Here is a 24,623-nt window from a genome sequence, read left to right as displayed (position 1 = left end):
TATATGTAGGTGGTCTCAGGGAATTGAGTGAAAAGCCTAACAATAATGCAGAGGTGAATGAGTCAGCACTGTGCGGAAACACCTATATTCAAAGGACAAATTATTTCTCATGAAGCAGCATTTAAAAAGGTTATGCTTGGTACACACTGAGGAATTAAAAGAACTAAGGATTGTGGACTGGGTTCATAAAAAATGTCAGTATAACATTCTCAAACATTATATAAATAAGTAAAACAAACTGACAGCACATTACTTGAATATAACCCTTGAGATTATTAGAACAGCCTTGTCTGTTCTAAAGGGAGACCAGACATGGCATTCAACATAAAATTTAAATGTGGTCCAATGTCCAGTATTTACAAAAGGATTTTCAGTTCTGTTTAGAAAGGTACACTTTACACAGTTAAAGAGGGAAAAAATGTTTACTTGTTTTAGTTTGCTTGAGTCTCCACAAGAGGAATCTTTGGTGAAAGCTTTGGAGTTTTGCAGAGCTACGGGAAGCGAGCCTAGGATATGTTCAGACCAGAGTTCAATAAGCTTTCTGAGATGCCCTTGCACCCCTGTTGCCAAGAATGATTCATTACTCCTATGCACAGAATTCAATTTGTAAAGTATAAATTGTAGCACTAGGGATAAGGACCCAGGTCATTCATGGTCTGGCAAAACATGTGTCCATCACAGTCTGTGACCTCATATCCATAAACTCAACATCACTTCTGCAGAAGTGCAAAAATCTTTACGAAGATTTATGAAAAAAGAAGCCATAAGACAATAAATTATGTATTACATTCTTGCATTGTTCTGCTCAGGCTGCACTACTTGATGCTTCTGTCTACAGTGAAATGTGCATGCTGTTGCTCTACAATCAGTGGAATATTTATTCATCTCTATATAAGTCAATAACCTCATGTAGATGATCCTCAACATTTACACAAGGTTAGTGAAATCTCATTTGGTAGTTGTACATTCGGGAAATCTAAATGCTGCTGTTAGGGTTGGACAGGATGGTAAAACCTCTCATACAGGTACGTCTGAGGAAAATAACAGCATGCAGTACTAAATTATAAAAACATTAAATAATAATATTGTGGTATTACTTGTTATTTGGAGCGTCACATGGAGAATACTGTGCCTGACAAAAAAAGATATTACATTAATAGAGAAAATAACAATGTACAGTGTAAGAAAAGATGTGCTTTGTGCGAATGCTTTGTAGCAATTGTGTTACTGATTAAGCCTTCCTCTTTCATAAGGTGGCCTTGTGTGCTACCTGTGTGTATTGTACACAGGTAGCACTCTAATTAAAATATGAAATCAAGATAAATTCCTTTGTATATCAAACGTAGCTAAATCCCTAACCTTATTATTCCAAGTACAAATTCTCTGCTGGTCGCCACTGCAAAACACTGCAGTTTTTAAAGAAGGACGAAAACAAATATCTCTGCCCACTTGTCTACCAAGACATTAATGTGTTTGCAAAACAACAACTTGATCCAGATGACTCATTTCTCCCCTCTTTTCCAAAAGTCAATGCCTACTTATTCGTTTGTCATGTTTATAGCAGCCTTGACGACTAATAACTTTCTGTGGGAGTTTCTTGTGGGTGGTAATCTGCACCAGCAGATCGGCCAGCCATATGTTGTTTGATTATTGAAGGTGATGTGCGAGAACACTGTCAGCCTACTGCGTTGTGTTATCTGAAGTAGACACCTGGGTCAAGGCTCACAACCGAAGCCAGACATATGCTAATTAACTTATCTCATAAAATATGCATCGAGCCCTCCCAGGACCGTACAGTGGCAGAGGATCGTGATTTTCCAGGAATTATGGGAACAGTCATTTTCCATTATGTCGATGCTAAATGAGGAGTGACCTGCGGGAGAGGCATGTCTGACCCATGTCAAGACAGTTCCTGCCAATTTTGCACAGAGAACTTTGCAGATCAGTTTTGACTTTTAAGATACTGTCGTGACAGAGAGAATAAATGGATCCAGTTACACCGCATAACCTTGTTGAAGTAATCTTCCTCTGAAGCCGATGTTCCAAGTCAGTATAATTAATCAAAGACAATGATGTCAATGAGGGCTCCAGTTATGAAATTAGAGGCACGCTGTCTTCCATTACTGTACAGCTTATAAGTGCATTAGGAAGGAAAGAGGAATAATAAACCAGGTGTGGAAACCATTAGCTCTATTCTTCATTCCAACCATTTGTGGTTGCCTTCTCTTGTTTTCAGCACAATTAAGTGTCTTGTAACAAGGCCAGAGTTGAATGCGTGAGTGTTGATATGGTAGTCAAGATTGTAAACAAGGTGTGAACAGCAACACTCGGTACAACAGTCATTTGCTCAATAATGAATGAGCTTAACAAATTAGGCTCCTTGTGTAATATTTCATTCTCTTCAGTGCAATGGTCTAATGAGTGATTGTTCAATTACAATACCATTTCAGTCCTTTTATTAATAATAATTTTAAAAAAAAAGACTCACCTGACATCCATAATTGCAAGTAAATTAGTTTGAAACTGTATATTTTTATGTCTGTCTATACGCAGACAAAAATGGGGATTCTAAATTATGTACTTTTGCAATCCTGTTTCTCTCTATAATCTCTAGACACACACAAACAGACTTGTTTTTGTGTTCCATTCTCATTTGTTTATTTAAGACTGGTGGATATGTGTGTTAGGTCACCACTCTAAAGTATACCACATCATCTTTTTAGGGCCGAGCAGTCAGAAAAACTATTAAAAATGCACGGTTGAGTTGTTTCAATATCATCTAAAATCTGCATGCCATATTTCTGCAAATACTGCAGGGCCATTATTTAGATGAACAGCAACAAGAAAAGTTTCATTTGAAGCTGGCTTGAATTAGAGGCAGGCTTTTATTTCTAGTTTCCTCTGTTTAATCAATACAAGTGGCCATGTATCAGCATTAAGTCTCGTTACACACCAGTGTGCCCTGTTAAAGTCACCAGATTATGCTCTTAACACTGTGGGACGTGGTAACTTACTTTTGGGACCGAGAGAGCGTGTGATCAGCAAGGTACTTTGTATTAATGACTTCACATACATGTAAAAAAAATAATTCTCCAATGCACCGATGTTTAGGTCACAACAATCTGTAATAAAACAAGATGTTTACTGTACTGAAAAAAAGTCTCTAAGACTTCTCTAAGAAAGGCAGGCAAAATTAGGAATTACTTCTCTTCACCACACAGTCTGTGCATTTTCATTAACATAATTTATGAACATAAATATTTAGGCAACTTAATTTCTTATGTTTACCAAGCAGTTTAGGTTTGTTCATACTTTAACATCTGCAGCTATAGCACAAGCAGCAACAGTCAACAGGATTGTGTTTTGTTCACGCCGACCACAACACAATCATTATTGTTGGAACTGTTTTTTAAATTCTTCCTTCACTCATTAAAATCAGACCAAATGAACTTCTAATGAGTTTTATGCAAACAAAACCTCTTGGATATACTGTAAGTTCTAATGAAATCTAACATTATATGTCTTTGAGTGGTAATATATATATAATGAATATCTTCTGCATGAGGTGCCACTTTTGTAGAATACATGTCTGTCAAATGACACACTACAGCAATAGGTTCAATCTCCTGTGGCCACTAGTTGTCAAAATGCACTCCACAAAAGAGCGATGCCTGAAAGAAAGCAACGTATCCTAAAGAAATCACTGAGAGCATGCTGACATTTTACACAATACACATGTCAATTTGATATATGAACTGTCAATGTATCACATTTTATTTTCAGATGGCTGCGTGCAACGTTCGTCAGGAGTTTTTTTCAGTAAAGAATTCAACTTTCGGGTTTCAGTGGGTTTCATACTAAGAGAAGGTTTGTGAGGCAAAACATAAAGCTCATCAGCAACCTCTCATTAAAGCGTCACTAAATAATACATAACTTTGAACCTCTGTGGGAAATCATGGCAGTGACAGGCCCACAGCACAGTGGCACACACAGTGGTTTGACAGCGAGAATAAAGTCTCAGTTTTCACTAAAGAGATGAGTAGCCTACATAATTAGTGCATGCATCAATAAGAACCGTCTGGTGTAGAGGTAATCTATCACCAGGCAAATAATTACAACAATTATTTTTATGCTTGAAAATCAAAGTAGTGTCATTTATCACTGTGCAGTTAAAAAGTAAAGCATGGAGGTTGGGGGAAGAATAAAGGCTACGGTGTACTACCGATTCACTGACATTTATGAATAGCAGGATAACAGCACTCATATCAACCTGTGATAATCACAAGTGCTGTAAGACATTCCTGGACTGTCTCTAATCAGAATAAAATAATAATAATAATGCTGTATCATTACATTTTGGTGCAGGTCTGGAGGATAAGGAAATCTTTTTGACTAAATATTTGTTTTCCTTCCTTCAGGTGATGAGCTCCACAAATCTCTAAGAGGGATCCTGACAGACCCGGGAGAGCCACCCATTTTCCATACACGCCATCGCAAATTGTTTCACTGTGGCTCAGTTCTCGTCACTGGACTTTAACTTGGGGACCTGAACCGCACAGATCGCCAATGCTAACAAGGAACTGCCTGCTGCTGTTCCTGTGGATTCTTGTCGACGAGGGTTCGGTCTCTTATTTACGTCCACCTTTACCGCCACTGGGACGGAGCAGGACGGGGAGGGAGCACACCAGGAGCTTGGTGGGCCCAATGAGGAATGGGGCAGCTGGATTTCAGCGGGTCAAAAGGGGCTGGGTGTGGAACCAGTTCTTTGTACTGGAGGAGTACATGGGGTCAGATCCGCAGTACGTGGGCAAGGTAAAAAACCACCTTTTTTTTTTTTTTACTGTTATTTATGGTGCAGCAGAAGTCATAAATCACATAGTAAGGAGCCTAGGAGAAATTGAATTGGGAGTAAATGGAGGGAGCGATAGAACATGAGGAAGATAAAATGGGAGGAAGGGAACAGAAAAAAAACCCTCTAGTTTGGACTAACTATAAAACTACCCTAAAACTACCAATATTTCAGATGGGAAATATTTTATTCCTTGATGTTGTAATTAATTATTGACTATTTGTACTTATGTACTTATGCAAGTAACAGCAATTACTGGAAATCTCCTATTTTCATTCATCCCCAAGAACTTTACCTCTTTAATCTAATAATGCTCCTAAGGCTTGTAAATCTGCTCCTATTTGTTAGTGTTTTATGATGTGACCAGCATCAGGCAAGAAAAAAAATCCAGACCTAATAATGGAGCTGTGCCACAAGATTTCTATGTTAGACCAGCCACACATGACATTGAAGTGGTGAAAGGTTTGATGGTGTGGTAGAAATAAATTTAAATTACAGTCCTTGTAAAGCTGTCAGAACATCATAGTTATGAGCCACGGAAGATGCTGACAGCAATAAAAAGACCCAACAGCCTGAACCGAAACCAGACGGAGATATATACGCATACATCCCATCAAACTCACATCTTTTTGTGTCACCTCAAACCTTGGCCGTCCCCGCTTTTTAGTACAGGATTTCTTATTCGCTGTTCTGGCTTAAGACATTCGTAAGCAAACTCTGTGGGGGTTTAAGGCTAAAGTTGTAATTTGGCACTCCAAGCTTACATAGGATAATAGTAAGACTGACTTATCTGCCCCAGTGCCACTGCAATCAGCCCTGACAAGCCATGCTGTTTGTGGAAGTCTCTGAGGCTAAAGCAGAGAGAGGGAAGCAGCTGTCTACTGCACTCCTAAGTCACTTAATCCTGGGCGGCAGCTCTTCTTCAAAATAATTGACTGATTCTTCAACATATGAAAAGCATTTGGAGATCCTCGGACCTTTGTCGGGAAAATCTTAAGGGAGAGGATTTTCCTTTGAATCTTAACCTTTTTTATTGTACATTGTTAAATGGCACAGGAAACACTGGAGTGGTCTACCATTTACACACACTTCTGTGATATCATATTGAACGGTAACGTGAGAAATGTTCAAACAGAGAGCATACTAAGAGATAAAGATGTAGGTGAAAGGGTTCAAGGACCTTAGGAAGCAGCTTTGTTTACAGGGCACATTAATGGACTATAATTGACCGTAAGTCTGCAATGAATGCTTGTTCTATATTACATCAATACCTAATGTGGTAATGTTTTCACTTTAGAGTGTACTCATGATTTCCAGCCAGTGACCTGCAGTGAATTGGAGCTCAAGACACTTTTGTTTTATCCTCTGTGGCAGAAGTGCCCTTCTGGACCAATTGAAGTAGTAATTATCTGACAACAGCCTCTAAAGAGAGGCAACAGAACCCAAGAGGAAAAAGCAGTTTGGGTTTTTTTTTGGTTTTTTTTTTTTTACATATGCTAAGTAATATAGAAAGCACAAGTAGTGTACATGTGACTAGTTTATCCAAATGCACACCTATAGCTCAAAAAAGGTATTTTAATGAGACATGGTTTGTGAGTATGTTACCTGGAATTTATTTAGGTATATAGCAAACACAGTGCTGTTATTATTCATTACTTTTTGTGTTTTTATTATTATTTTTATTGTTTTGCCTTTATTCGATAGCTGCAGCAGAGATATATGGGAAATGTGGGGAAGGCAAAGAGGAGAATGGAACATGAAAAGGAACTAGGAACTGAACTGAATCCTGAATACAACAATCACTGTACTTCAGTACATGATTGTTAAAAATGCTGTCATAACAGATTTAGCAACAATGGACTAATAAGGAGGGAAAAAAATCCCGGTTTTGTGGTCACTGAAGTATTCATCTTTGAGTGTACGAGGTCCACTTGCATGCACCCGGAAACCTGAAGCTCTTCTCTGTACATAGCAAGGCAGATTTCAGAATTTACAACACCCAAATTTATCAAGAAGATGATTAATGGAGACAATTAATATTTTCTTTGTAAGCTTAAATGGCACGATCTGACTGTAGGAACAGCGCTCACAGAGGAAGCTCAGAAAAAGGTACTTCTGACAGCAGCAGGAGAACGACTTGCATCCATGCCTGTGTGAGACGAATGACAAACACTACTAAATCCTGACCCTGTTAGCAATAATCAAAATCTATTTCAAGAGCATTACATGCATCATTGCCAACTGTAATTTTGACAGCCAAATCACTACTAATTAGTGCTAGCCAATAAAAAATAAATAAATAAATAAAAAACATGAGTCACATTACAAACAAGGTGTAATTCTGCCAGTTGTTCTGACAGCACAGAATGCAAGACATGTATCGGAGTAGGAATGGGGACAACCACAGATGATGAAGTACACTGCCAGTACTGGTGTTATGGATCAGTAAGTCTGCCTATTAACTAGTGCCTTTCGCCTGAATACACCAGCTGTTTGTGGAGAAGGAAGATGTTGAGCACAGCGGGATAACATTTAGTTGTGCTTACATCTGCCTTGCTGTACGTCAAATTGTCAGAACACGCTCACCTCAGTCTTAGACTTCACTGAACCCATATCAGCGCCAATGCAATCAGCACAAATATAACTGGATAACATGCAGTTCTACCTGGTTTTACTGCCTGACTATTCCCACTAAAATAGCAAATGTTTCAAAGCATCTGACAGACATAAATAACCAAATCATTTTGTGTATCTCAGAATATCCTGGTTCTTCTATTAATCTATCTATCCATTTAATAATGATGCAACAAACCTAATTGGGCATTTCTGTACTTCTACCTGGGGCAGCATGAGCATGGTGATTAGTATCATAACAGCAAGAAGGTCCCGACATCTGGCCGGGCCCTTTCTCTGTGGAGTTCAGATGTTTGCAAGGTTCTCTCTGGGTAATCTGGCTTCTGCCCGTAGTCCAGTAATTGGGGTTAGGTGGTTCTAAATAGGCCATAGGTGCGTATGTGACTGTAAGTGTCTTCCTCCATGTGTTAGCTGTGACAGACTGGCGATCTGTGGTAGCTGGGATGGGCTCCAGCCCCCCTGCGACTCGGATAAGCAGAAGAAGATGGATGGATACAGTTACCTGATATAACTGATATAAAAAGATGATTCACTGGTCCAGCTTTAGTTTGCTTGATTTAATTTACCTTAGGCCTGTCTTAGTGGCTTACATAAGGTTTAGCTAGAGTAACTGATGAGAAGGTCTTTTAAACATGATATAATACTAAAAATAAATGACAAGGTTCTGGGTGACAGACCTATGTAGATTTGTGAGACTAGGTTGTCTGTAAAGGGCAGAAGAAAAACACATGGAAAAAAAAAAAAAAACATCAAATGCTGCCTGATCTATTTTGGATTAATGAGTGCAAGCAAAGCAACATTTCTTTTCTTCTGCACCACAAGCAGAAAGATATGCCATGTCTGCACTTTCACTTGTTCTGTTATTATCAGATGAGTACAAAATAAAGAAAATGAATCTATACTCCGGCTTATATACCGTTTAATATATGCCATCTAAATTAAAAATACAAACTGTATAACTGTGTGTGACAAAAAAGAACTACAGAGCTACAATATTCACACCATTTTTATACGCATCATATATCTTAATATTTAGATAGGATTTTATACATTCCAACACTAACAGCTACATGCTCAGGAATTTAAGGTAGGAGACACTAAACGTGAGGGGAATGTTAGAAATGCTACAGTCACAACTGCAGGTTCACCTCCACTACTTATTTAATTACCCCTATTGCTCCCAGAGGTGTAAGTAAGGTCACAGGATTCAGCAAGGTCTTTAGCACTACTACTACTACTACTAGTCCCAACTGCTTGTATTAACCAATGCTCTGAGTTCTTGCTTTTTTTTTTTAACTTTTCTACATACAATCACAATGTTTTATGGAGTTTTTTCTATTAAAGATGCACTTAGAGTGAATCACATTTACATTTGAAATAGTAAAAAAAAGGGCATGTTAATACCAGATTTGATTTGTAGTGTAAATAAAGGAAACACAGTCTGCCAAGGATATTTTAAAGGTTTTAAACCACATTAACATGTCATGCTCATTGTTCACTTTTATGGTGAGGTTGTTCTCGGCAATGTGAAGAAACAAGCTTTAATGCCATAAACAATAACCATAAAAGTAAAACAAATATATTTCCACCGTCTTTCTCTGCTGTTTATAAAGATAGCACATAAAGTATTGTGTCACTTATAAGCGTTTGTTTGTACAGCATTGTGTCTTTGCTGTTGTATTAGTATTTTCACAGCACTTTTCATTCACCGAATGGTTAGGCACCTAAATTTAAATTAAGCTTTCCACAGTGTAATTGTCTACTAATGAGACTGCATCATCAATGTGGTTTCATTCCCTCAAATTTAAAGTAAAACGCTGCACCGACAATACGTTTGCAGAGACAGTTACTGAAAGTTGCACCAGCAGGTAGAGCTTGTCACTAACAGAGGGAAAGTTACAACACCAGCTGTGGTGGCCACATCATCTTCTTGCTGACAACTTGATATAACTGCTGTGGAATGTTTGGCACACATTGCAAATGTTTTCTTAAATCTGATGCGTTGGCTGTTTCGATGTTTCGAAACTCGTGTACATTCAGTATCAGTTCAGTGCAATTAAAACATGAGCTGGAGGGGAACTTCATGTGCTGACCCAATGTAGCAAATAGTAAATTAATCAATTAATCTCTATCGTTAAACTATAACCAACAGAAAGGCATGATCGCTAATAAACGCAACGCTAAATGTGCATTTGCATAGGGATAAATTTACTGCTAATGTCAATAAGCTGCACCCGTTTCAATACGGGCATCAATAAAATCCTAACGACACCTAACCATGCACTTAATTGAAGAATATACGTGAAGAGAATTTTAAGACTCTCATGTTGACAACATCATTATTGCAGTTTAGCAACGAAGCCTGGAGGGCTCGTGGGGGTTAATATAACAACCCTCTGTACCCTCAATAAGATAATGCTGAGGCCTTTCGTGTGCCAAGTAGTGATTATCTGACGTAAAAAAAAACTATTAACAGCATAGCTGCATATCAAGTCAAACTGCTTCCTCTCACCCTCGATTAAACTCTCCAATGAGTTCGGGAGCTATTTTCAAGATTTTTCCTCTGACATCATGTCACTCTCTGTTTAAACTTGATGGCTATAGATGTTGGAAGCAATTCCCTGAGATTTTTAATAATATGGCAACTCAGAATACACTTAAACAGCACTTGTCTTTTGAATGACAACACTATCTTAATACTTAACAGAAGAGATGTAATCAAAACCCAATGTATCTCTTATGTTTGCCAACCAGACTGCTGGGATTTTTCTAACTTGATGCTCCAATTTTATATAAAGGTATGCATATTGTCAGTACTTTATATTGCACTGCATATGGATGCTCAAGACAATATGCTTATATACAGTTAGAGGAAGGTAAAGAGAGATTTATCAAAGAGCAGAAAGGTTAAGGCTTCATTGATAATAAATTAAAAACTTCAGTTTTTTCAGGGCAACATTATCTAAGAATTGTAACTGAGTACTGGTCCCAGATAAGAAATGTTTTCATGTTATCAAATCCATCTGAACAGTATGCCTGAATTGTTTTTTTTTTTTTTTTTAATCGAACAGTGCACTGTAAAATGACAGTATAAAGCTTGTGACAGTGGATGCTTTTGCAAATTTGAGTCACATGCGAGCTATTTTTTCCTTTTACCATGTCTTCATTCTAAGAGATAATTAACCAGTTGTACTGAAGCTGAAAACCAGTGCAGGCCTGAATGTAACCAAAAAATAGACATGATAGGGAATCCGCTATTTTCTCTTTATGCAAGTCATGAGAAAATGACAACAATGGAATGTGTTGCCAATGACACTCTCAAAAGATACTTAACAAATTATACACTTGGCAAGAAAAAGCAGACAGGGAATTGCTTTCATTAAAAAATAAAATAAAATTTAAAAAACGCAGCAACACTGTGGCACAAAGCAATCATTTAACCCGTAACAGCACTGAAGGTTAAAGAGAAAGATTTAAAGAGCCACATTTACAACCTATACAAAGAAAGAAAAAATATAACTTCAATGCAGCGCATGCAAAGACATGCAGGACATGCCCCAATGCCCTGCTTTTCACACTTGCAGACAAAAGGTCACTTATTTACATATAAGTCAATAAGCCTCTTTTTCTAGAAAGGGCAGAGCTGTTTCTCCCACAACTTGTTTATTCCCTTGTTTCCTGCCTGACAAGGAATGACCATCCTTCTTTTTATTGATGGCTCTTCCTCTCAGTACCACCCCACACCTGGCTGAGATTTATTACTGATGTGAAGCCTGCAATTTAATCTTTCAATGAGGACCTATAAGAAGGACATAAAAACCTTTTCAGCAAGACTTATGCACCAGGTCCAACAAAGAGAGCGATTCCATCAGCTGACCATATGAAATTTACAATCCTTACTCTGCGATAGTATGTTCCACACTGTTAAATACAGTTTGTTTTAAATGCTATGGAATTAAGCTGTAAAGCTAAAACCTGGAGACGACCATATAAAAGCAGCAAACCTGTTTACATCATTTGATGATGACAGCCACTGCTGTAAAATACTTGGGATAAAATACTTTGATTGACTGCAAGGCAAGCCAGCGGATAATTAACTTCAACTCCAAAAATCTCAGCTTTCATAAGACTGTTTTGCATGAAGCTATGAAGACTGGTAGCCAGTGATCAACAGCTAAGGAAAGCTACAATTTGAAGAGTCTTTCAAGAATCCTGTTGAATTGTGCATGACTTCTATACGGTATGTCCAATGCACCACAATACATTAGATTATGTTACACAAGTACATATGCTCCCTACCCGTCTCTGAATTCACCAAAGTTTGCCACCTTTTTAATTCACTGTCACATTCTACATAATTTGAAAGGATTGCTCTTCTGAAGAGTATGCATGGAGTGTGTCGGTGATTCAGCTGCTCGTTAGAACATATTAAGAGGTTGAGAGCATTTACAATTGTAATGTACGTTAGTGATGAATGTTGCAGGGATTTCTGAAAAGAACAGCTGAAATAAAAGCTAATGATGCCATTCATCTGTCCTGCCAAAGTAATATATATTTCACATATTTTGTCCTCATGGGTAATGGGCTTTTTCCCCTGAATTGCTTGGGCCATATATCCAAATGGTGCAGTAATGCTCCAATCAGTATCACTTTATACCATAGTCCACATTTTCTATGTTTACAATGACACTGATGGGCAGTATTGTTGGCACTGTAGGCAGAAAATTGCATTGTGCATGTCATATCACACATCAATATATTGTTTAATCATGTGTGATATGAGAAAATGGAATGCGGCCTTAACCCTGTTCTCTGGGATCAACAGAATCATGTATATCAATATTATTTTTTTTTTTTAAAAAGAAAAAAATCTGTTCTGCATAATGTTATTTGCAAAAGATAGCCTTGTATACAATCAGAAATCTTACCGCGAGTTCCTCAGATTCTTGGCCTAGGAAACATTTACATCAAAAACAATTTACAATTGACCCATTTCGAAAACGTAAACGCAGTTGTCTCAGTTTTGACTGCTGCTGTCGCACACCCATGACAATATCTGTCACTCGGTTATTGCCTCTTGCTTTCGCTCTCTCCATTCCTCACACGTGTTTTCTGAGATTGCATATCTGCCAGTATAGCCTCCTGTATGAATATCTTTTTTTTTTCTTTGTTAACTTTTCGTCCCCATTACCTGACTGAGGTGTGACACAAACCAGACAGGGAGCTCTGAGTTGTCAGCAGCAAAGAAATAGCTCGGAGGCCAGTATCGATCAGCTATAATAAGCTTGCAGGATTTGGCATAGTGTTGTCCTTCCATCAGCTGCTGCTCACCAAAATTACCTGCAAAAACTTACCTTGCAACCAGGAGTCATCATGTGCCCTGACAATACACGAACTTCAAGCCACCTGCAACGTACCCCCATGCCAACAGACTGCCAGACTGTCATCATACTCCTGAGTTGCTAGGACAGTGGTTGAATGGCTGAACTGAATGGTGGTTTCAGACCTTATAATGAATACAAGACAGCAATAGAACAGGGGCGCATAAGAGCAGTGGAATGTTTTACTCTCATTAACAGTGCACAGTATAAATTCTGACAGGTGACATATAGAATATGCCCTGGTCTTGCTCAAAGCATAATCCACAATTAAATATGGATTAGAATCAATTTATTTATAAAGTATAATAAATATGCAAAGAAGAGCTTTGTGATACCAGTCAGGAAACATGTTTCGCTTGTATACCACGGAATGTAAATAATCCACAGAGACATTTAATAGCATTTAAATACAAGAAGAGCAAGTACGTTCTAACTCTTTTCAGACTTGTTTACAATTTTGTAAATGCACTCACTGGTGCGGGATTGCTGGACCATTCAAGGAACAATGTTGGCTCGCTATCAGCAAAGGGTTGTGGCTGTGATATGCATTCCTTAGAGGAGCTCCACATAATCCTGGTTGCAGAAATCCAATTACAGCATTTTCTACAGAGGTTGGTTACGTTCTCTGAAATCACTCAAATTAATCAATATGCAGGGTTTACTGCATTGCCAATGAGGAACCATGCACTGCAAATCCTAAAAGGAACAGGGATCACCGACCTCTTGCACAGTCAAGAATTTACTGCAAGGCAAATTCCAAATATGTGACTATTTTACAGCCGGTAAGATGAGCTACCATTTCCCATCATTTCTGCTAGTAGTTGAGTAGTCTGAGTCAATATTAGTATTTTGCCCTGATGATTAATAGATGAGTAGTTGCCTTAGCCATATTTGTTTTCAAAACATTGCTGGCGCATTGGCTGCTCATCATTTCCTCAATACTGTGGAAATTAAAGGTTTAACCCTAAATCTAATCTTTTTTCCCCTTTAAAAGCTATGCCAACAAAACCTGAACTGCTTCGTGATCACTGAAAAATTTGTCTGACAAACTGAACACTAAAGGAGAAAAAAAAAAGAAAAAAATGCATGTAAACAAATGAAATGTAAGTGCAGTGACAGTGTGAGCTTGGATGGCAACAGGAATCTCATTTCAGCTCCACACACGAGCAGTTTCTTTTTATAGCTGCCATGTCACCTGATACCCTGAGCAGAGAATTTTACTAATTGTCCTTAACATGAAAAATGGAGAGGAAGGATATCATCACAAGCCAGCCCTTATTCACTGATTCTGCACAAGTTGATTTACTTAATGTGTGCAAATGAAATAATGGCATTACTGAAAACTGTAACTGTGTTGTTCACGTGTTAGAAATTGGAAACAGTGCTACAACAATGGAAGGAATTCCCCCGTCTTTATTTTTAAAAAGCCGTATTGTTAAAAAGGTTATGGATACGAACATGTCTCTTGTCTTGTGGGTGTTTTATAGCTTAAACAAAGCATTTGTCTCCCTTCTTATTAATGGACTTTCTTTACATAATTGATTACCATTGTTAGTGCAATGGAATTTTTAATTAATATCAGTCAAGTTTCACTTATAATTAATGGGGCAATGTGCCTGTTCATTTTGCATTTGCATTTCTTTTTCATCTCCAATTCTGCAGCTCTGAATCAATGTGCAGGTTCCTCTCTTGGGTACTTGTATTGAATAAACTACAAATGTGAAAAATATTCTTTTTATGCCAATACCCAAAAGAGGCTTGTTTTTTCCCCCACTCTCTTCTTCTTAGTTAAATGACAATTAAATATAAACTCTCCATTTAATCATAAATACAATGTGATTATTTGCTCAATAGTACACAAAAATATGAATGCGCCCACAGTAGTACTGTGTTGACTGATGATAGGGCAGCCTATTGAGTCATTAGTATATTGATTAAACACCATCACATCACAAAGTAGAGTACATGGAAGCTATCGCAAACAACTAAACAACCTTAAGCAATCTGAAACAGTGCACTGTAAGAGACAGTGGTGTGAAAATGTTGGCTCAGCACTACTGACTACAGACTTCAAGTGCTCCCTATTTTGTTCGCTGGAACTGTGTCAGATAGCGTTATGTAACTGCAATCACAATGTGTGATTCATGTGTGATCAAAAAAATTATTTTAAAATTCATTATCATATTACATTGCTTGTTGCAGAACCTGTATTAGACTGCAGATGACTGAACACAGGTGTTTGTGCTGAGTGCGACCCTGTATGTTTCCTGTCAGCAGAGGTGGCAAAAGTACAGACATCCTATACTTAGAAGTACAAGAAGAAGTGCAGATACTAGTGCTAAAAACCACTCCAGTAAAAGTCCAAGTACTGATTCAATTTCCTTACTCAAGCAAAACTAAAAAAGTACAATCTCTCAAATGTAATCAAAGTAAGAAAGTAAAAAGTTGCTCTTTGGGGGACAGTTCCATTTTCGTGCAAAGCTAACTGAACCTTGTGCTGTATTAACATAATGATAAAACAATATCAGGAGATGGGAATACAAAAATTTTAGTCCAAAAATCAACTGTAGTGGCTCAGCGTGGGGAAAAGGATCTCACAGTAATTTCTACTGAGAGCTCCAGTAGATTTTCTTAATGTACAGGCTGTGATCAGCTGACCTGCTTCTCTCTGTGGATGTACACAACTGAATTCAGCAAGATGTCAGCAGATGTTTCACGAGTTGTCTTGGCTGATTTCCATCCTCACTGACAGTACACCGTCTATGCCTTCTTTTTTCTAGACAGTATAAGTTGGTATGTCGGTGGAATTCAGTCAGTGAATCTAAGCATCATCTGCTAAAGTTCACATGAATCTCTGCTACACTTATTGTAACTCTGACCATGAAACCACAGCCGCTGTGCACCAGTCACACACTGTTCTTTACTTTAAATCCATCACAGTACAGCAAACTAACCTGTTTAACCTTCACCTTCACTAAACTGCAGAGGATTTTCATGCAGCCTTTAAATAGCAGTTAGTTTAGTTTGATTTACAGCATGTTCCACAATATGAAAAAAAAAAAAAACCCATAATTTTCCAGTTTATCAGATACCACTGAGCAGTTCTTACCTTTAAATATATCTCTTCCACTCCTGTCCTGTTTTTCTTATCTTTCTCCATCTCTGAGTGAAGTTAGCGCTCTTTCTTTTCTCTCCCTGTGAAATACAGCAACTTTAGCTAGCAACACAAAGTGCGACAAACTGCACATGAACAGTTTTTTGTCTTTGCTGGCGTTTGTTGAGCGGACAGAAACGTTGCATTTTAATTACCTGACACTTAAAAAAGTCACTCCTTTTATGCTCGCGCCTCTTCAGTAGGGCTAGTCGTTCCAGTGTTGTGGCAAAAAAATAAATAAATAAATAAAAACACCAACCCACTTTTAGCCCCTTAATTTGGCAGACGTCATCTCTTTTTATGCGACGTCCTCTGGCGATTAATACAGGAACAGGATTTCCTATCATATGTTACTGTTTAGGCTCAAATCGGTTTGTAGACAAGCAGTGACATAAAATAACTCCCCTCAAGTGCATTCAAGCAAAAGTTACGAGCCTGTTTTGAAAATGTAAAGAGTAGGACTTAGTCATGTGCGATACCACGGATTTCCTTTCCGATCCGATACCAAGTCAAACTCAGGGTGGTATCGATGATACTGATCCGATACCAATACTTGATGAAGAATTATCATAAAGAAATTTCAAAAGAACTAAAGTTGTGTGTTAATTGATGCTATTTGAACTTGTCATTTAACATGTACATACTTGCCTGGACATTTCAACAAAAGCATTCAACATTCACACTTTCCCTCATTCACAGTAATGCTGAGCTACACTACAAATTTTGGTATCGATCCAATACCAAGTAAATACAGGGCCAGGATTGCTGATATCAGTACCAATCATTTTAAGTTATTCAGTCAGCTAATTGGGGGAGAGTAGGTGCCATGACTTATGAGATTAATTCTCAATTTGCAAATTCTGAACACATTTTAAACACCACTATATCACTGTGATTGTTACTTTGTTACTATAATTAATTAACACAACAAAACACGCCTTTCAGCTTTTCATGTGTTTTGAAACTGGGTTTTTGGAGACCTGGGATATAAATTTTCTCTGTCTCTAAAGCGCACAAAAATGTTCAGACATTTTTTATAGTGCATATTTGAGGTTTTTTTGTTGCAAAGAAATAACACTGTTCAGTGGGCTACATACTGAACTTGATGGATAAAAGCAAAGTATCAATCCAATCGTGCTAGTATCGATCCAATACCAATACTAGAGTTGGTATTGATAATTTGATCGGTAAGCCCACCTCTAGTAGGAAGTACAGATATTCACTACGTATTCACTAGGGGTGAGTTTAAAAAATCGATTTCCGGATTCAAATGGATTTTAGTTTAAATAACGTCATATCGATTCATTAAAACCTGAATTGATTTTTAAATATAAATGTATTTTTCCAGTAACACCACAATCCTGCCGACATCTCACAGATTGTGAAGCTGCAGGTTTCATCAATATCCAAACAAAACTCACTGAACCAGCAGCAAAAGAAGATCAACACTACGCTTCACGTCTGAAAAACTTTGTCATGAATTCCCTCTTATTTTTGCTTTTAATTCCTGCACAGCTCTCTGTCAATGTACTTAGAGACCAGTTTACCATCAAAACTCTGTTTTCTGCATTATTTTCTTGCTTATTGTGCTTTCGTGCTGATTATGTGCCAGTCTACCGTTGTGTACAGTGCCTTTGGGAGCTGGTTTTTTTTCCCCAAAATGACCTCCAACAAGAAAGCCTCATTTCTGCTGTTCAATACTAAAGAAATTTAAACTTTAACAAGTTATGCCAAATTGCAAAACGCTTAGCTGTGTCTCCAAAAAAATATCTGTAACTTTGCCCTGCTTCACTTCAGCAGCATCAGGTAATGTTCATATGTTGATTCATGGTTTTCATCTGTTTTTGATTTCCTGTGGAACATTTTTTAATTGGTTATCTGCCATAAAAAGCCAGGCCAGCAAAATCTTCTTCATGGTTTTCCGTGTTTTATCCTCAGTTGCTTTAACAGAAAGGCATCTGCTGTGATGTTAACACCTCTGATGAAGTCTCACAAGTGTCAACTTTGTTTTTATACATGGATATAAAAATCTGAATATGTCTGATCATTCATATACTAATGAACAGAGATTGGCAGTAACGCGTTACTTGTAACGCGTTACTGTAATCCGATTACTTTTTTCAAGTAATGAGTAATGTAAGGGATTACCATTGCAAAAACGGTAATTAGATTACCGTTACTTTCCCGTAGGAACGCTGCGTTACTGCGTTACTAAAACCGTGAGTTTTTTGCGAGAATGTCTCATGACAGTGACGTAAGCGAGTGCGACGTTCGTGACAACAGCTGTCTGCAGATCAACAATGGATAATATATCGAGTGCGGGAGAGAGTATGAGCGTGCAGCTTTTAAAGCGTGGAAGTACTGACCTTATTTTGAGTTTGATTCCATAAAAAGTGACAAAAACATTAGTGTCCGTTGTGCGTGGGAAGAAAACTTCTTTTTACAGCGAAACCCCCCCCCTAAACTTCCAAGCAAGCACTGAATGCGCTACGACTGTAATGGGAAATTCACAGAGAAACTCGTGGAGTCTTCAACTGACAGCTGCGGCACCTGCACCAGGGCAAACCTCCGCCTACCCCAGTCCTGCTTTACAGGTGAAAATAGAGCAACTAGTCTTTGACTTTATTTATTTTCTGCTGTGTTTTACTTGCATCTATTTGAAAGAGTGAGTGTAAACACAAAAAAAATATTTTATTTTATGTGCTGGAATGTGCAGAAAATAGGTTTAAATGTTAAACAAATTTCTTCCAGTCAGAGAATGTTGCATATAATTAAATTTTTGCTTGATGCATAAAGTTAAAAGATTAAAACTAATAAAACAAGTTTTAAGAAGAGACTTTTCCATTTGATTACATTTTGTATGATGGATTATGCAGAAAAAGTAGAATTGGGCTGAAAGATCTATCGCTTTATCACCTATTCAGGTTGTAAATTGTGTTTTTAAAAAGTAACTAAGTAACTTAGTAATTAATTACTTTTGAAAATAAGTAATCAGTAAAGTAACAGGATTACTTTTTGGGGGAAGTAATCAGTAATTCGTAACTGATTACTTTTTTCAAGTAACTTGACCAACACTGCTAATGAATGATCAGAATTATAATATATATGACTGTCTGAGTCAAAATTGAATCGAATTGGGATCTTGTGAATCAGAATCGAATCACTTATAGAAATCAGTGGCGATACCCAGCCCTAGTATTCACTCGTACGTCAAAATTATTGAATTCAGGTGTTCCAGTCACCTTCATGGGCACAGGTAATATAAAGGACTTAGGCATGCAGAGTGCTTCTAAAAACATTTTCGAAAGAATGGATCACTCTCAGGAGCTCAGTGAATTCCACTGTGTTATTGTGATAGGATGCCACCTGTGCAGCAAGTCCAGTCCTAAAATTTCATCACTGCTAAATATTTCACAGTCAACTGTTATTGGTGTTATTATGAAGTTGAAGCGATAGGGAACAGTCGTGAATGTACGTCACATGCATCGCCAACACTAACAAAAAGCATCAGATACAGTGGTGTAAACGTTGGTGCCACTTGACTCTAGAGCAGTGTTCTCTGATATACCATATCACTGATGTATACCAATCTGATGTCAGTGGTCTCGGTTTGGCGATGCCAGGAAAATAGTGCGTCTCTGACTCCAACTTCCAAAGCAAATATAAACAGAGCAGATGTTACAGCAATCGTGCAGTTTGAGGAGAAGCACAATCAAAACACAATCTGTAGCAAGGATAGGGCAATAAAATCTTTAGTTAAGCTCACAGTGTGTAAAAAAACCCTCTTGTGGAAAACATTTAAGTGAATAATTCCCTCCCCAATTTTGAAATATGTATTTCAAGCCCTCGCTGTTCACTATTAACTTAATTTTATCTTCCGCTGTAGTACAAGTGATTTCATAAACCGTTTGAATAGATTTTGAACGTTTACAAGATTGCAAAACAGGACAGAAGGTGAAAGATGCATGAATCATAGTTACACAAAACCCTTATTCATCTTGTACTCTTCTTGATGCTCTGTTACTGTCCAACTAAAACACCAGGTACTAGAATACACAGTGTTTTATTAAAGACCAGCAAACTCTGAAGCACAAATTGCTGGGGAGCACCTGAGGGCAACAACACTTAAACCATACTGCTGTCTGTCAAAAGATCCACAAGAAATGGCTGCCTTTCACTTGGCTCAACAAAATACAACTCTCCACATAAGAGTGTGTATATCCACAAAGGACTGTGTTTATACCCTAGGCCCTAGGGTACCTGAATGTAGTTTAACCTGCAGACATGGTATTGTGTTAAATATAGCATCAGAAAATGATAAATAACTGTAATCATTACTGCTCCAAAAAGTGCTGCCCAGATTTTGTGATGAAGACAGTTTAATTAGAGAGGAAGCTCTCTGCCCAGCTGATTTTACAAGAGACTGATGCATCCTACAAAAGCGGAGACAAGAAGCAGGGAACTGCAGCCAGCAACATCATGGCAGGTCTACTAAATGATGAAATGCACAGCCAAGCACAATGGCCAAAGTAAGAGCACAATGGCTTAAACCAAAGTAGAATATGAACAAAGGAAAATAAAACAGCAAATTATACTTTATAAAGACAGAAAACATATCAGGAAGCTGGCGATGTTGGCGAAGCCATCCTTAAGCAAAGCCATCACAGGATTCTACGTTTTACAAATCAATAATCCGAATAGAGAAAAAGTAAACCACATTAAAGCCATCTTTTTATATAGCCACTGAAACCAAAACCCTTCTGTGTTTTCTTGATTTTTATAATTACTGAGTCACACTTTACATTTTTGAGACATGGCATGACTCAAAATGATGGGAAAAAAAGAATCATAACATCTCAAACTATTTCATCAACTTCTCTGCTGCAATAAATAAATGTCAATTGGATATCTGAAACAGCTGAACAGATGGCCCAAAACCATGACGCACATGCTTCACAAGCCTGCACACATGCTAACAGGAAATAAACAAAATTCAAGCGTACATGAATCAAATCTCACAGAAGCTATAAGCAGGACATCAGCCAGGCATAATGGCACAGCAGCCTATAGCCAAACAGCACAGTAAAAAGTAAAATAGATCATTACAGATAATAAATAACAATATTCCTCTTAAATGTTTTAGGTCAGACGCAAAAAGAAAGCAAGCAAGAAATCAGAGAAAAAAACAGTAATGATTTAAATTAATTAATTAATTTTGGACTTGAGAAACCTGGTGAAATAATTGGCATACACTGGCAGTCGATACGCCGTTATATATTATGCATCACCCAGCCCTTGCACTCATACACATACACAGGCAAAAATGAAACTGTGGCCAGCCTGAGATTGACAAATGGCACAGAGGCACAGTGGCACCCAGCAATGGAGAAAATGACAAATGGAGTCACTGAATCATATGCTATATTTTGTAATCAGTGTTTTCTTTAATGTGGTGTTTAATATGGTATTTTCATCAAACCCAGAACTCCTTGGGTCTTTGCAGTCCTTTGGAATGTTGCTATGAGGAATATATTGAGATGTCGCACTGACATTCACCTCCACACCCTTCATATGTTCTGGTGGACAAAGCCTTTTTTAAAAGCTCCCAAATGAACTTATGTTACTCCATTTAGCAGCAAACCATTGTAACATTAAGCAAAACTATTCCTGGTTTCTGATGGCATAGGTGTGTGTGTAAGTGTGTGAGTGTGTTTTTCTTTTTAAGCTGCTAATTACTTGGCATTTTGCACATTAAGTTCTATTGACTTCATCCACAACATCTTCCAGTTACCGTCTATCATTCCATCCATCCAACCATCCGCTTAACCAAGATCGTTGGGGACTGAAAGCTTTCCCAGGTAGGGAACACCCAGGACAGGTCACCAGTCTGTTGTCTGGGCAGTTCAAATTTTATTTTTTATTTTTTTATTTTTAGCACTTCAAAGTTTAACTAACAGACTTCATAGTCTTGAAATTCATCACTGAACTGGGAGTCTTTTTACATTTTAAATTTCTGTGTGGTTGCTTTGTCTGTCTTCCCTACAAAGTGATTAGGGTTACCCTGTAGTTCCCAAAGCGAGGCTCCTTCCCTATCAACATATCTTCCAAACTAGATGTTTCCACCTGCAACCCCGTGTCATTGCCCATTGGGTTGAGTGCAGGCACTCATCCTCAAATGAAATTAAAATGCATTGTTAAAGTTTTAAAAATGAGTTTTTCTGTACACTTACAGTGCTGCCCTGTAGGCGGATAGTAATAAAAGAAATACCCCAAAGCCTTTTACAATATTAATTTGAGACACATGAAAAATCACAATTAATTATCATTAAAATTAAGAGACCCTCTGGGATAAATGAAACTGCTCAACCATTCAAGCATGATTGGAAAGAGGTTTTCAGTTGCAAATACTGACACTATTGTTTCATAGTCAGCACTTGCAACAAGTTTTCATTTTATTCTATTTAGTTTTAATACTTTATGACAGGCACGTTATGACATCCCTTTCTTTCCATGACTGAATTCTCTCCATGTGGAGACACTTGATCCACTAGTTTCTCTTCATTAGAAGACCAACATGTCACTCAGCAAGAGGGCTTTCAGCCAATAAACTTTACCATCTTTTGCTTTACCTCACATGTCAGTTAGTGGTTAAATTGACAATAAGATGGTAGTTTTAAATTAACAGTATTACATAAGGTTATAAGCACAGCACATCTGCATATAGGAAACCAAGTAAAGAGGTACTTTGAAAACGTTAGTTGTGGCCCACATTCTGCTACATCACAATATATACTGTTAAGATGTTACAGTACATGCCAATCATAAGTTGGAATAACCTTATATTACTAACTAAGGATAAATGCAAACACATTTTGTTGTTACAATATCTAGTTTGTTCCTGAGGATAATAATTTTATCATTATTACTTTATGTATATTAGACAAAAATAATAATCTACTTTTTGCATTTTTTCCGGTCATTGCAAAAAATATTATGTGGTTTTGGTGCCATCCAATAGGGGTCATGCACTAACTATAATTTTCATTCATTTCTGTAGAAATAAATAATGCACCACGGGTGATAACATTATAATGCCAGGCTATGCTTGCGTGAGCTTGGGAATTTGCTCTGAATCTCAAATTACTTCTAGTGTGTTTGTGCATATGTCTGTGTGTCTTGGGTTGTTTTGAACCATAATCTACAAAGAATTCATGGCCTCATCCCACATTTACTCTTGGCTCTATGCCGGGCATTGCCATGGAAATTCACTGGAAAATTATCTATGTGCAAAAAGGTTAATATTTACAGGCTGAGGAGAGGCTAATTTAAGGGAGGGAAAAGTGAGTGTTAGAGTGTGGATCTATCCACTTTTTAGGTGGTGCCATTGTAAGAGGGTGATTACGGGAATCAGTTCACAGGTTTAAAAGCAACCAGAAATGTAGCAACCTCCATTCAGATTCCTTTTTTGATAGAATAAAAATGAAAAATCATTTTTGCCCCAAGCCACAAGTAGTTAGCTGGCCATGGAAATTCCATACTTTATCAAGCAAAAATGCATAATCATATATGGTGATGATCACATTGCATTACAGCCTTTAAATATTTAAAAGGCTTTGAATTGTATGAATGAGCGCTGCAGTGAGGAAAACATAACTGTGTCAATAGGCTTTCGAACACCAGCCCAGAACTTGTTTGTCTTGTACAAAGAGAGCTGCCACAGTCCTGGGTTTATATACAAAGAGGTTCTCTTGCTGGAGCTGTGATACTGTGAAACTGTGCTGAGTCCTCTGGTTACAAGACTTTTAAGGTGAAGGTTGAAAACAAGTATTTACTTCAAGGATTTAGAGTTTGAACTTTGCTACTTGGAGAGAAAAAAAGAAAAAAAAACCCTCACATCTCCTGTTTTATATAAGAGAAAATTTTTTCGTCATTCATGATTAGGAATTGATCCACGACGTTGAAGAGTTATCACTGCAGCGTAATTGCACTGAGAGAATACATTATTTATGAGAGATTTAGCCTCATTAATCTGTGAAATGTTCTGAAAGCACGATCATTTTATTTTTCTCATGACTTAGTGTTTTGCAGATCTGTGCAGAGAAATGAATTTGCTCTTTGATGCGCAGTCAGTTTCCTTGGCTGTCTTTGTGAAATAGTCTTCCTTGACAGCCCTTCCCCAGCGCATTCAATGAATCATTATCTGTGCCAATGTTTGCACTCAACCTGTCTTTTTTTCTGTTTTGTCTTGCAGCTACACACTGACCTCGATAAGGGGGACAGTGCAGTGAAGTACACTCTCTCAGGAGAAGGAGCTGGCTCCATTTTCACAATTGACCAAACAACGGGGGACATCCATGCCTTAAGAAGTCTTGATAGGGAGGAGAAGCCTTACTACACCCTGCGCGCCCAGGCTGTTGACATCAACACCAATAGGCCCCTAGAACCTGAATCAGAATTTGTAATCAAGGTCCAAGATATCAACGACAATGAGCCAAAGTTCCTGGAAGGACCATATACAGCCAGTGTTCCTGAGATGTCACCAGTAGGTAAGTAATCACTCAGAGTTACTTTTAAATACTTGGATCAGTATCATCATCGGCACACC

General features: G+C 37.8%; 1 protein-coding gene and 1 long non-coding RNA gene across 2 annotated transcripts in view; one reads left to right on the top strand and one right to left on the bottom strand.

Moving 5' to 3' along the window:
- Positions 1 to 16,502, bottom strand: part of LOC120441656 — a 59,412-nt gene extending 42,910 nt beyond the window's left edge. Inside the window, exons 1-2 of the long non-coding RNA XR_005614162.1 lie at positions 16,174 to 16,502; positions 15,974 to 16,059 (exon numbers count right to left, since the gene is read on the bottom strand). This is a non-coding gene — a long non-coding RNA (uncharacterized LOC120441656). The remainder of the gene's footprint in view (positions 1 to 15,973; positions 16,060 to 16,173) is intronic.
- Positions 1 to 24,623, top strand: part of LOC116324447 (cadherin-12-like) — a 99,721-nt gene that overhangs the window by 27,077 nt on the left and 48,021 nt on the right. Inside the window, exons 2-3 of the mRNA XM_031745040.2 lie at positions 4,419 to 4,812; positions 24,270 to 24,564. Coding sequence (XP_031600900.1) covers positions 4,567 to 4,812; positions 24,270 to 24,564 — 541 coding nt within the window. The 5' untranslated portion in view covers positions 4,419 to 4,566. The remainder of the gene's footprint in view (positions 1 to 4,418; positions 4,813 to 24,269; positions 24,565 to 24,623) is intronic.

The sequence above is a fragment of the Oreochromis aureus genome, linkage group 9, assembly GCF_013358895.1.
Source record: "Oreochromis aureus strain Israel breed Guangdong linkage group 9, ZZ_aureus, whole genome shotgun sequence".
Classification (NCBI taxonomy): Eukaryota; Metazoa; Chordata; class Actinopteri; order Cichliformes; family Cichlidae; genus Oreochromis; species Oreochromis aureus.
Note: the sequence above shows the minus strand (reverse complement) of the source record. Positions and strands in the feature narration are given on the sequence as shown.